Below are 12,500 nucleotides of genomic sequence, written 5' to 3'. Positions count from 1 at the left end.
TAAGTGAGTCAGTGAATAATTTTGAGTCGTGCATCACCGAAATCTACCAAGAGACTTTATAGTGTTTAAGCATTACAAGGACAAAGCAGATCTATGATATCGTGAGTTTGAATTCAGGGCGTGCTGAGTGACTCCAGCCAGGTCTCCTTAGCAACCAAATTGGCCTGGTTGCTAGGGAGGGTAGAGTCACATGGGGTAACCTCCTCGTGGTCACTATATTGTGGTTCTCACGCTCGGTGGGGCGTGTGGTGAGTTGTGCGTGGATGCCGCGGAGAATAGCGTGAAGCCTCCACAAGCGCTACGTCTCCGTGGTAACGCACTCAACAAGTCACGTGATAAGATGCGCTGATTGACAGTCTCTAATAATAATAATTTTGAATTTCAATAATGTCCTTTCATCATTGCAAAGCACATTTCACACGAGTTGAGTCGAGGCATCAACGCTTAAAGATATACTGTAGGTCGCATCTCCTTTTTTCATCTTCATAATTCTTGTCGTTCAGCTCATTATTCAAACACAAACACACATTATGTGTTGTCCTTGCATTATTCCTCCACAAGGTGGCACTCTTAGAACAAAATGTTGATTGTAATATTCTAAATTAGAATGCTTAAAATGTTGATTGTTGCAGATCAAAGTCTAAATCAGAATGTTACTTTGTAATGTTAAGTGTTGTTGAAGAACACCATGAAGGAGACGAGACAAACAGAACAATCTAGATGCCATTTACACGTTTCCATAGTACTAAAAAACTGAATGTTTTATAATGATGATGATGTTTTACATCACAGTACATTTACAACAGAAAGGCTTTATGATATACAATGTGTCATTATACAAAACATACAACTATGTTTTATGTCTGGCTCTTCAGGATCAAGTCGTTTGATGGTTCATTTGTTTTGAATTTACAATAGAAACGAGACACTGTTACACACACGTTCATCGACCGCCATGTTCGTAATCTGTCTCACTGCTGGCGTGCACTAATACATACGTTACCTTTGCAATGGGACTACGTTTATGGGCAGATTTATTTCTGCCCCAATGGGTCTCAATGAGGGCTCGTTGCAGTACCATATTTGACCACAGATATCCATTGGATAAACTGAGGGGGCGCTGTGGAGTTCAGACTCTCTGCACCACATCCTCGTATATCTACATCAAACACTGTTTAACAGAGATTTCAGCTACTTTACCACATAGAAAGAGGATAAAAACTTATACCAGGCCTGATTTTATACACATATGCCAGAATATTGAACACATTTACGGGCAAACATATTACATGATTGCCAGTTTATAGTCTGGATTTATGTTTACAATGGATGAATATTTAGATGGGGCTCTGCACTAACTGTGCATATAGACGAGCCACACCTCTTCATACCTCTCGTTCACTGTAGTATGGAAAAAATAGCATGCAAATTGGGATGCAGCCACATTTTCTATTTCTCTCTCTATCTGTCTCACTTTCTGCTCTGTTTGCTGGAGAATTCCAGACACTTCCAGAACTCTTCAGATTATTGCATGTGTTCCTCTCTAAACCAGAATCATCTCGCGGGTCTTTGGCAGAGAGGTTAGAAGCAAAACCAGATGAGATGGTCCATCTGCAATAAGAACAGGTGCAGATGTGTGTAATGCTCGCTTGATGATATAAAGGCAGGCTGTTGACACGTTCTGTCACGGATCCCTCTGCTTTTCATGGGAAGGGGGTCGGTGTGGACTTCCAAATTCCTGGTAGCTAGTGGTCCTCGGGGAATCGAGGGAACTGGATGAGAAGAGTGAACTTGTTTCTATATGGATTGCTGATGATAAAATGAGGACTAAATAAAACTGAGGAACTTGTGTACTGAAATTTGCAGATTGATGCACAGATGATGTGTTGACATGAGGCAGCAAGCAAACATAACTCTCGCCCAGCGCCAAACGGAAAATTGGTTTTGGTGAGTAAATAAGTTGGACGGCAACTTTACGAGGAAGTTCAACTTATTTTATTTATTTTGTATTTTTTATTATCATTTTCTCCCCTTTTACTCCCCAATTTGTAACGGCCAATTCCCAATGTGCTGTAAGTCCTCGTGGTGGCGTAGTGACTCGCCTCAATCCGGGTGGCGGAGGACGAATCTCAGTTGAGACCGTCAATCTGTGCATCTTATCGCGTGACTCGTTGAGCACGTTACCGTGGAGACGTAGCGCGTGTGGAGGCGTCACGCTATTCTCCGCGGCATCCACGCACAACTCACCACACGCCCCACCGAGAGTGAGAACCACATTATAGAGACCACGAGGAGGTTACCCCATGTGACTCTACCCTCCCTAGCAACCGGGCCAATTTGGTTACCACATGTGACTCTACCCTCCCTAGCAACCGGGCCAATTTGGTTACCCCATGTGACTCCACCCTCCCTAGCAACCGGGCCAATTTGGTTACCCCATGTGACTCCACCCTCCCTAGCAACCGGGCCAATTTGGTTACCCCATGTGACTCCACCCTCCCTAGCAACCGGGCCAATTTGGTTACCCCATGTGACTCCACCCTCCCTAGCAACCGGGCCAATTTGGTTACCCCATGTGACTCCACCCTCCCTAGCAACCGGGCCAATTTGGTTGCTTAGGAGACCTGGCTGGAGTCACTCAGCACACCCTGGATATGAACTCGCAAACTTTAACTTCTTTAATTATATCAATAATCTAATGGTGAGGGGTCTGGGTATCTCAGTGAGTATTGACGCTGACTATCACACCTGGAGTCGTGAGTTTGAATCCAGGGCGTGCTGAGTGACTCCAGCCGGGTCTCCTTAGGAACCAAATTGGCCCGGTTGCTAGGGAGGGTAGAGTCACATCCTCGTGGTCACTATAATGTGGTGGGGCGTGTGGTGAGTTATGCGTGGATGCCGCAGAGAATAGCGCGAAGCCTCCACATGCGCTACGTCTCCACGGTAACGCGCTGAACAAATCACGTTATAAGATTCGTGGATTGACGGTCTCAGATGCGGAAGCAACTAAAATTCGTCCTCCGCCACCTGGATTGAGGCGAGTCACTACGCCACCACGAGGACTTAAAGCGCATTGGGCGTTCCACATTGGGGAGAAAGTGGAGAAAATAAAAATTGTAATAAATAATATATGAATATAAAAAAAATGTAATTGTGCGAAGAAAAATCTAAACTGATGTTTGGATCACTCAACATGTTTGACACACATGAGACGATGATCATCAGTGCATAGATTCAGCATTTATAATGTGTCATTTTATTTGAACATGGTTGACGGTGATTGGACAATACTGGACGTTACTTTCAATCAGAATTAATTATGATAATGATGTAATGTTTGTAACATCTCAAAAACATGAATAATCAACACTCCTGGACACACAATAAACTATTTGATGAAAAAAATCTGATTTTCTATAACTTGGCATAATTTAAAAAAGTTCCGCTGTCCACATATGAGGACATCGATTGTTAGGAACAATATTTGGTCTTAAAAAAAAATTATGATTATATATATATATATATATATATATTGCATGTTTATTAGATGCTACAAATCAAAAAGGGTAATGAACATTGCCAAAGACAGAGAGAAAGGTTTGCTATAAAATGAGAGAAAGAAAATACTGTCGCTGCCTCTTCAAGCTCCTCTGGCTTTATAATTAGTTTGTAATAAATGTTCTAAAGTTGGCCAATTACAGAGCAGATCCCGGCCAGATCCCCACTTCCACCTCAGCTTCACTCCCAACAAACACGTGTAATTATCATCATTTCACAATTAGCCTTCCATCCAGTCCTTGTTTGTAATTATTCCCTTCCGTATTACCGAAGCATTAAGGACTTTTCCTGCTGAAAGTGCAGAGTGCTTTTTTCAAGCTGTGTTGTTTTCCTGCAGACTGAGGTTATGAAGGTCAAGGGTCGTCCGTAAACATTCATAACAACCTGACAGTGGAACAATAACTCTGGCAACTGTTACATTAAAGGAATGTTCCGGGTTCAACACAACTTAAGTTTGTGTGCAGCGTCTGTAGGACAAGACATTGCACATGTGTGTCATTTCTTCCATTTTAAAACACTTTCATGATGTTAATGCTGTCAATAAAGCTTCAGTCGAATTAAACCCAGATAACTCTACACAATAACTTGGACACAGTGGAGATTTGTGTTTGTACCAGACAATATTTATTGTGGAAAGACCGGAATTGAAAAGAATTTTGCACAAAGTCACTAAACTGCCACGCGGTTCCTGGAAATCATTGTGAGAATGTGAAATTTATGGACAGATGGTGTGAGATCAATAACAAATAAAAACAGATTCAAACCTCGCTAGACTATACACAGACATTCCTAATATTAATAATATTCTGGAGTCTGGGGGTTCAAAAGAAATATAGCAACTCTATCCTCTGTCATCCGCAGCAAAGTCATATTCATTTTCAACAATCTGTCTTTATTCCTGTAATTCTTGGCGTGAAATCTTTTGAACGAGCGTCTACTGAATATTTGTTTTGTAACCAATTAGACTCTCCATTCTTTCCATGAAGCCAAGACAAGAGAATAAAGCTTGTGATATTAATTTATGTCTATTGAAATTCCTAAAGACGACAAGCCCTTTCAACACGCTATTATGAAATTATATTTTATGGCTAAAAACAGATATTTTGGATGTCTTTGTCCATGTAGGCATGATTATTACCCTTACACACTGTGGTGGTACCAGGGTACATGATATTACCATGGTACTGAATGTTTAGCTAAAATAACTTGTCTAAAAAACATGGTATTACCAAGCCACGTCTTCAAAAACCATGGTATAACCGTGGTAAACATCCCAAAAAACACGGTATTACCAATGCACGTGTCCAAAAAACATGGTATAACCAATGCACATGTCCAAAAAACATGGTATAACCAATGCACGTGTCAAAAAACATGGTATTACCAATGCACGTGTCCAAAAAACATGGTATTACCAATGTACGTGTCCAAAAAACATGGTATAAACAATGCACGTGTCAAAAAACATGGTATAACCAATGCACGTGTCCAAAAAACATGGTATTACCAATGCACGTGTCCAAAAAACATGGTATAACCAATGCACGTGTCAAAAAACATGGTATAACCAATGCACGTGTCCAAAAAACATGGTATAACCAATGCACATGTCCAAAAAACATGGTATAACCAATGCACGTGTCAAAAAACATGGTATTACCAATGCACGTGTCCAAAAAACATGGTATTACCAATGTACGTGTCCAAAAAACATGGTATAACCAATGCACGTGTCAAAAAACATGGTATTACCAATGCACGTGTCCAAAAAACATGGTATTACCAATGTACGTGTCCAAAAAACATGGTATAAACAATGCACGTGTCAAAAAACATGGTATAACCAATGCACGTGTCAAAAAACATGGTATTACCAATGCACGTGTCCAAAAAACATGGTATAACCAATGCACATGTCCAAAAAACATGGTATAACCAATGCACGTGTCAAAAAACATGGTATTACCAATGTGGACCATTCCGTATAACATGGTATAACCAATGCACGTGTCAAAAAACATGGTATTACCAATGCACGTGTCCAAAAAACATGGTATTACCAATGTACGTGTCCAAAAAACATGGTATAAACAATGCACGTGTCAAAAAACATGGTATAACCAATGCACGTGTCCAAAAAACATGGTATTACCAATGCACGTGTCCAAAAAACATGGTATAACCAATGCACGTGTCAAAAAACATGGTATAACCAATGCACATGTCCAAAAAACATGGTATAACCAATGTGGACCGTTCCGTATAACATGGTGTAACCAATGCACGTGCCAAAAAACATGGTATAACCAATGCACATGTCCAAAAAACATGGTACAACCAATGCACATGTCCAAAAAACATGGTATAACCAATGTGGACCGTTCCGTGTAACATGGTGTAACCAATGCACGTGCCAAAAAACATGGTATAACCAATGCACATGTCCAAAAAACATGGTATAACCAATGCACATGTCCAAAAAACATGGTATTACCAATGTGGACCATTCCGTATAACATGGTGTAACCAATGCACGTGTCAAAAAACATGGTATAACCAATGCACATGTCCAAAAAACATGGTATAACCAATGCACATGTCCAAAAACATGGTATTACCAATGTGGACCGTTCCGTATAACATGGTGTAACCAATGCACGTGTCAAAAAACATGGTATAACCAATGCACCTGTCCAAAAAACATGGTATAACCAATGCACATGTCCAAAAAACATGATATAACCAATGCACATGTCCAAAAAACATGGTATAACCAATGCACGTGCCAAAAAACATGGTATAACCAATGCACATGTCCAAAAAACATGGTATAACCAATGCACATGTCCAAAAAACATGATATAACCAATGCACATGTCCAAAAAACATGGTACAACCAATGCACGTGCCAAAAAACATGGTATAACCAATGCACATGTCCAAAAAACATGGTATAACCAATGCACATGTCCAAAAAACATGATATAACCAATGCACATGTCCAAAAAACATGGTATTACCAATGTGGACCATTCCGTATAACATGGTGTAACCAATGCACGTGTCAAAAAACATGGTATAACCAATGCACATGTCCAAAAAACATGGTATAACCAATGTGGACCGTTCCGTATAACATGGTATAACCAATGCACATGTCCAAAAAACATGGTATTACCAATGTGGACCATTCCGTATAACATGGTGTAACCAATGCACGTGTCAAAAAACATGGTATAACCAATGCACATGTCCAAAAACATGGAATAACCAATGTGGACCGTTCCAGTATAACATGGTATAACCAATGCACGTGTCCAAAAACATGATATAACCAATGCACGTCCAAAAACATGGTATTACCAATGTGGACCATTCCGTATAACATGGTGTAACCAATGCACGTGTCAAAAAACATGGTATAACCAATGCACATGTCCAAAAAACATGGTATAACCAATGCACGTGCCAAAAAACATGGTATAACCAATGCACATGTCCAAAAAACATGGTATAACCAATGCACATGTCCAAAAAACATGGTATTACCAATGTGGACCATTCCGTATAACATGGTGTAACCAATGCACGTGTCAAAAAACATGGTATAACCAATGCACATGTCCAAAAAACATGGTATAACCAATGTGGACCGTTCCGTATAACATGGTATAACCAATGCACGTGTCAAAAAACATGGTATAACCAATGCACATGTCCAAAAAACATGGTATAACCAATGCACGTGTCAAAAAACATGGTATAACCAATGTGGACCATTCCGTATAACATGGTATAACCAATGCACGTGTCAAAAAACATGGTATAACCAATGCACATGTCCAAAAAACATGGTATAACCAATGCACGTGTGAAAAAACATGGTATAACCAATGTGGACCGTTCCGTATAACATGGTATAACCAATGTGGACCGTTCCTTATAACATGGTATAACCAATGCACGTGTGAAAAAACATGGTATAACCAATGTGGACCGTTCCGTATAACATGGTATAACCAATGTGGACCGTTCCTTATAACATGGTATAACCAACGCACGTGTCAAAAAACATGGTATAACCAATGCACATGTCCAAAAAACATGGTATAACCAATGCACGTGTCAAAAAACATGGTATAACCAATGTGGACCGTTCCGTATAACATGGTATAACCAATGCACGTGTCAAAAAACATGGTATAACCAATGCACATGTCCAAAAAACATGGTATAACCAATGTGGACCGTTCCGTATAACATGGTATAACCAATGCACGTGTCAAAAAACATGGTATAACCAATGTGGACCGTTCCGTATAACATGGTATAACCAATGCACGTGTCAAAAAACATGGTATAACCAATGTGGACCGTTCCGTATAACATGGTGTAACCAATGCACGTGTCAAAAAACATGGTATAACCAATGCACATGTCCAAAAAACATGGAATAACCAATGTGGACCGTTCTGTATAACATGGTATAACCAATGCACGTGTCCAAAAAACATGATATAACCAATGCACGTCCAAAAAACATGGTATTACCAATGTGGACCATTCCGTATAACATGGTGTAACCAATGCACGTGTCAAAAAACATGGTATAACCAATGCACATGTCCAAAAAACATGGTATAACCAATGCACGTGCCAAAAAACATGGTATAACCAATGCACATGTCCAAAAAACATGGTATAACCAATGCACATGTCCAAAAAACATGGTATTACCAATGTGGACCATTCCGTATAACATGGTGTAACCAATGCACGTGTCAAAAAACATGGTATAACCAATGCACATGTCCAAAAAACATGGTATAACCAATGTGGACCGTTCCGTATAACATGGTATAACCAATGCACGTGTCAAAAAACATGGTATAACCAATGCACATGTCCAAAAAACATGGTATAACCAATGCACGTGTCAAAAAACATGGTATAACCAATGTGGACCATTCCGTATAACATGGTATAACCAATGCACATGTCCAAAAAACATGGTATAACCAATGCATGTGTCAAAAAACATGGTATAACCAATGCACGTGTGAAAAAACATGGTATAACCAATGTGGACCGTTCCAGTATAACATGGTATAACCAATGTGGACCGTTCCTTATAACATGGTATAACCAACGCACGTGTCAAAAAACATGGTATAACCAATGCACATGTCCAAAAACATGGTATAACCAATGCACGTGTGAAAAAACATGGTATAACCAATGTGGACCGTTCCGTATAACATGGTATAACCAATGTGGACCGTTCCTTATAACATGGTATAACCAACGCACGTGTCAAAAAACATGGTATAACCAATGCACATGTCCAAAAAACATGGTATAACCAATGCACGTGTCAAAAAACATGGTATAACCAATGTGGACCGTTCCATATAACATGGTATAACCAATGTGGACCGTTCCTTATAACATGGTATAACCAATGCACGTGTTAAAAAACATGGTATTACCATGGAATGTGTCCAAACATTTTTGTTTAAATAATGGTACATGTCCAAATACACGGTGAAACCCTGGCACCAGGGTTGGATTGGTAATCTGTGCTGACTGCGAAACGGGCCGAATGTGCCACAATAAGCTGAAATGAGCCGCTGTGTTATACGAAACGGGCCACAAAACGTCACTCCGATATGCCGATGGGGGCTGCGATATGCAGAAAAGGACAGCGACACCCCGCTCAACAACTTTTGGGCCAGTTTCTATGCAAAATCCCGGGCCGATTTCTCTTCCCAGCCACCCCTGCCTGGTACATATATAAATAATTACCAAGACACATCTCCAAGACATGTATTACCATAGCAGTGTTCAAAAAGCATGGTATTACTTGGGATGTCCCAGTATCGGTATCGGGTCTGATGCAGCGCTCATGTACTTATAAAACGTATAAAAATGCTGTGATGAAGATATTTACCTCATATGTGCACAGCATTTGTTATTTAACTGTAAGAAACACTAAAGCACATTAAGACATTAACTGAGGTGACAAAGTGAGAGACTCTAAGTTTAGTCTGTTGTGTTAATAAACGAGCTCATGTGTTAATTGTGGGGTGGCAGCTCTTTGCCCTTCGCTGTTTACACATTCTAAAACATCCAGAGTTTCATTAGGACTCATGCTGAGGGTGAGAGAATGGTCGTTAATGAAGCGTGCTTTAATTAAAAGAGGATTATTAACTCTTAATTTACTTGGGAAGAAAATGCACACACACAGAGATCGAGCAAGAGGGTTTATCTAAATGTTTTCTGTGCACACACATGCACTTACACACCTCATCGTGACCACAGTGTTTGGAAGCATCTGGAAAGCAATCTCCAGCACGCTCAGATCAGATCGACTGTGCAATAGACCTTCTTCACACTCCGGGTTCCCCTTCTGTCACTCACTCGACATTGTGACACAAGGGGTCTTCCTTGGGAGCTCCGAAGAAAAAGACACTTCCCTTTATGCCCGTATGTCCGGGGGCGGGGCATGCACATTCTGTCTGCCAATTTCACATTGGCCTTTTCTCAAGTTGAGAGGTACGCAAGGCTCCCAAGGAAGACCCCTTGTGTCACTTCATTCGACACAACGTCTGGTTCCCTCCCACGGGGAACGGAGGTTACGACAGTAACCATGACGTTTTGGAATGTGGAAGTAAGCGTTTGCAGGGTAAACTTCGACAGCGGTGAATGGGAGACAGGGACGGATTACCGACAGAGCCAATCGGTAGTGGCCCGTGACTACCAGGGGGCCCTTGACTGCCCGGTCATGCCCCGTGCTTTAAGGCTGCGCGGTCTAGTTTGGTAACCCCCCCCCACGCTTGAAAAGCCTTTTGGGCATGAACAACGAACACTCCCCCGCTCAACAACTTTTGGGTGGAGGGGGGCCCTTGGAGATAATTGACCCCAGTGCCTTTGCAAGTCATGATCCGTCCCTGATGGGAGACCACGTCAAATATTATTCACACTTACCCATTTGCTCCAAGACCAAAAGAAAAAATCCCCTATTGCATTTGAATGACTTTCCAGAAGAGGAATAAAATAGAGAGCGGTGGATTAAGACCCTCACAGCTATATATATATATATATAATCTATGGTAAATGTTTTGCACTTATATAGTGCATTTTTTAACCTTAAGAGGTTGCCAAAGCACTTTACACTGTGCCCCAATCACCTCTTCACACACACACACACACACACACACACCAATGGCGGCAGAGCTGCATGCAAGGTACTATCCTGCCATTGGGAGCAACTTGGGGTCCAGTGTCGTGCCCAAGGACACTTCGGCACGTGGAGTCGTGTGAGCCGGGTATCGAACCGCCAACCCTGCGATTAGCAGCCGACCCGCTCTACCACCGCCGTATATAATCTGTGCGTGTTCTTCCATTTTTAACATCCATACCTGTTCATCATTAGTTGACTTTTCCCAGTCTGTCAGCTGTGCATTGATTTTGCTGTATTGATGCCAAAAGTCGTGCAGGTGATTAATAGTTAAATCATTCTGTCGGGACATTTCTCTATCTAAAGGAAACTGATTTACAAGTAAAACTGATCTGGTCTCTTCTGCCTGACAAATGCTTGTTTAGCAGCAGATGCGTCCAGGAATGAGCTTGTTTGGTAATTCATTAAAAGTTTGGAATATAAAGTCAACACATAATCGGGAGGATTTACAGGTGATGCGCCGCAGGAAAGGGTCAACGGCCGAAAGATAGAAATACTGTCACTTTGACAAACATTTGTTTGGATGTCAGTCGGAGGTTATTATGTTTGACACTTGAGACTCTTGAGTGTTATCTGAACCAAAAAACACGGTCCTTGAACATGATGTTTTTTAGGTCATTTGCGATGAGTTCATTTTGTCCGAATAAGGACACAAAGTGAGACGATGCTTGTTTCTCTGTGTCATGTATAAACAAATCTATATCTATATATATATATATATATATCTCCACCTGTTGAGAAGCACTTATCTAATCATCTTGGTCTTTGTGTCTGCTGCAGGTTTCACCGTGGCGACTATCACATCGACGTCTGTATAAACGACTATCTGGACGTCTACTGTCCGCACTATGAGGACACAGTACCAGAGGAGAGGACAGAGCGGTACGTCCTCTACATGGTCAACTATGACGGCTACAGTACGTGTGATCACACGGCGAAGGGGTTTAAACGGTGGGAGTGTAACCGACCCAACTCGCCCAACGGCCCGCTCAAGTTCTCGGAGAAGTTCCAGCTCTTCACTCCATTCTCACTGGGGTTTGAGTTTCGACCGGGTCGCGAGTATTATTACATATGTGAGTATGACATCACAGCGCATGATTGTTTTGATTGGTTTAAAGGGACAGTACACCCAAAAATGAAAATTCTCTCATCATTTACTCACCCTCATGCCATCCCGAATATTACTTTCTTCTTCCAATGAAGATTTTTAGAAGAATATCTCAACTCTTTTGGTCCATACAATGCAAGTGAATGAGTGGAAAATGTTTGAAGCTCAAAAAAATCACATTAATCGGCAGAAAAGTAATCCAGTGTTTAATCCATGTCTTCAGAAGTGATATGATTGATGTGGGTGAGAAATAGATAAATAGACAGACAGACAGATAAAAAGACAGACAGACAGACAGATAGATAGACAGACAGAGAGACAGACAGACCGACAGATAGGCAGGCAGGCAGACAGATAGATAGATAGACAGACAGACCGACAGATATATAGACAGACAGACAGACAGACAGATAGACAGACAGACAGACAGACAGACAGACCAACCGACCGATAGATAGACAGACATATAGATAGATAGACAGACAGACAGATAGACAGACAGACAGACAGACAGACAGACCGACAGATAGGCAGGCAGACAGACAGATAGATAGATAGATAGACAGACAGACAGATATATAGATAGACAGACAG

At 41.1% G+C, this 12,500-nt stretch overlaps 1 protein-coding gene across 2 annotated transcripts in view; it reads left to right on the top strand.

Annotated features, from left to right (window-relative positions):
- LOC127621433 (ephrin-A5b-like) overlaps positions 1-12,500 on the top strand; it is a 158,003-nt gene that overhangs the window by 131,073 nt on the left and 14,430 nt on the right. For both annotated transcript variants that reach the window (XM_052095020.1, XM_052095019.1), the window contains exon 2: positions 11,579-11,871. In XM_052095020.1, coding sequence (XP_051950980.1) covers positions 11,579-11,871 — 293 coding nt within the window. The remainder of the gene's footprint in view (positions 1-11,578; positions 11,872-12,500) is intronic.

This window comes from Xyrauchen texanus, chromosome 27 (assembly GCF_025860055.1).
Source record: "Xyrauchen texanus isolate HMW12.3.18 chromosome 27, RBS_HiC_50CHRs, whole genome shotgun sequence".
In the NCBI taxonomy this organism is placed as follows: Eukaryota; Metazoa; Chordata; class Actinopteri; order Cypriniformes; family Catostomidae; genus Xyrauchen; species Xyrauchen texanus.
This window is presented reverse-complemented; position numbering and strand designations above follow the sequence as displayed.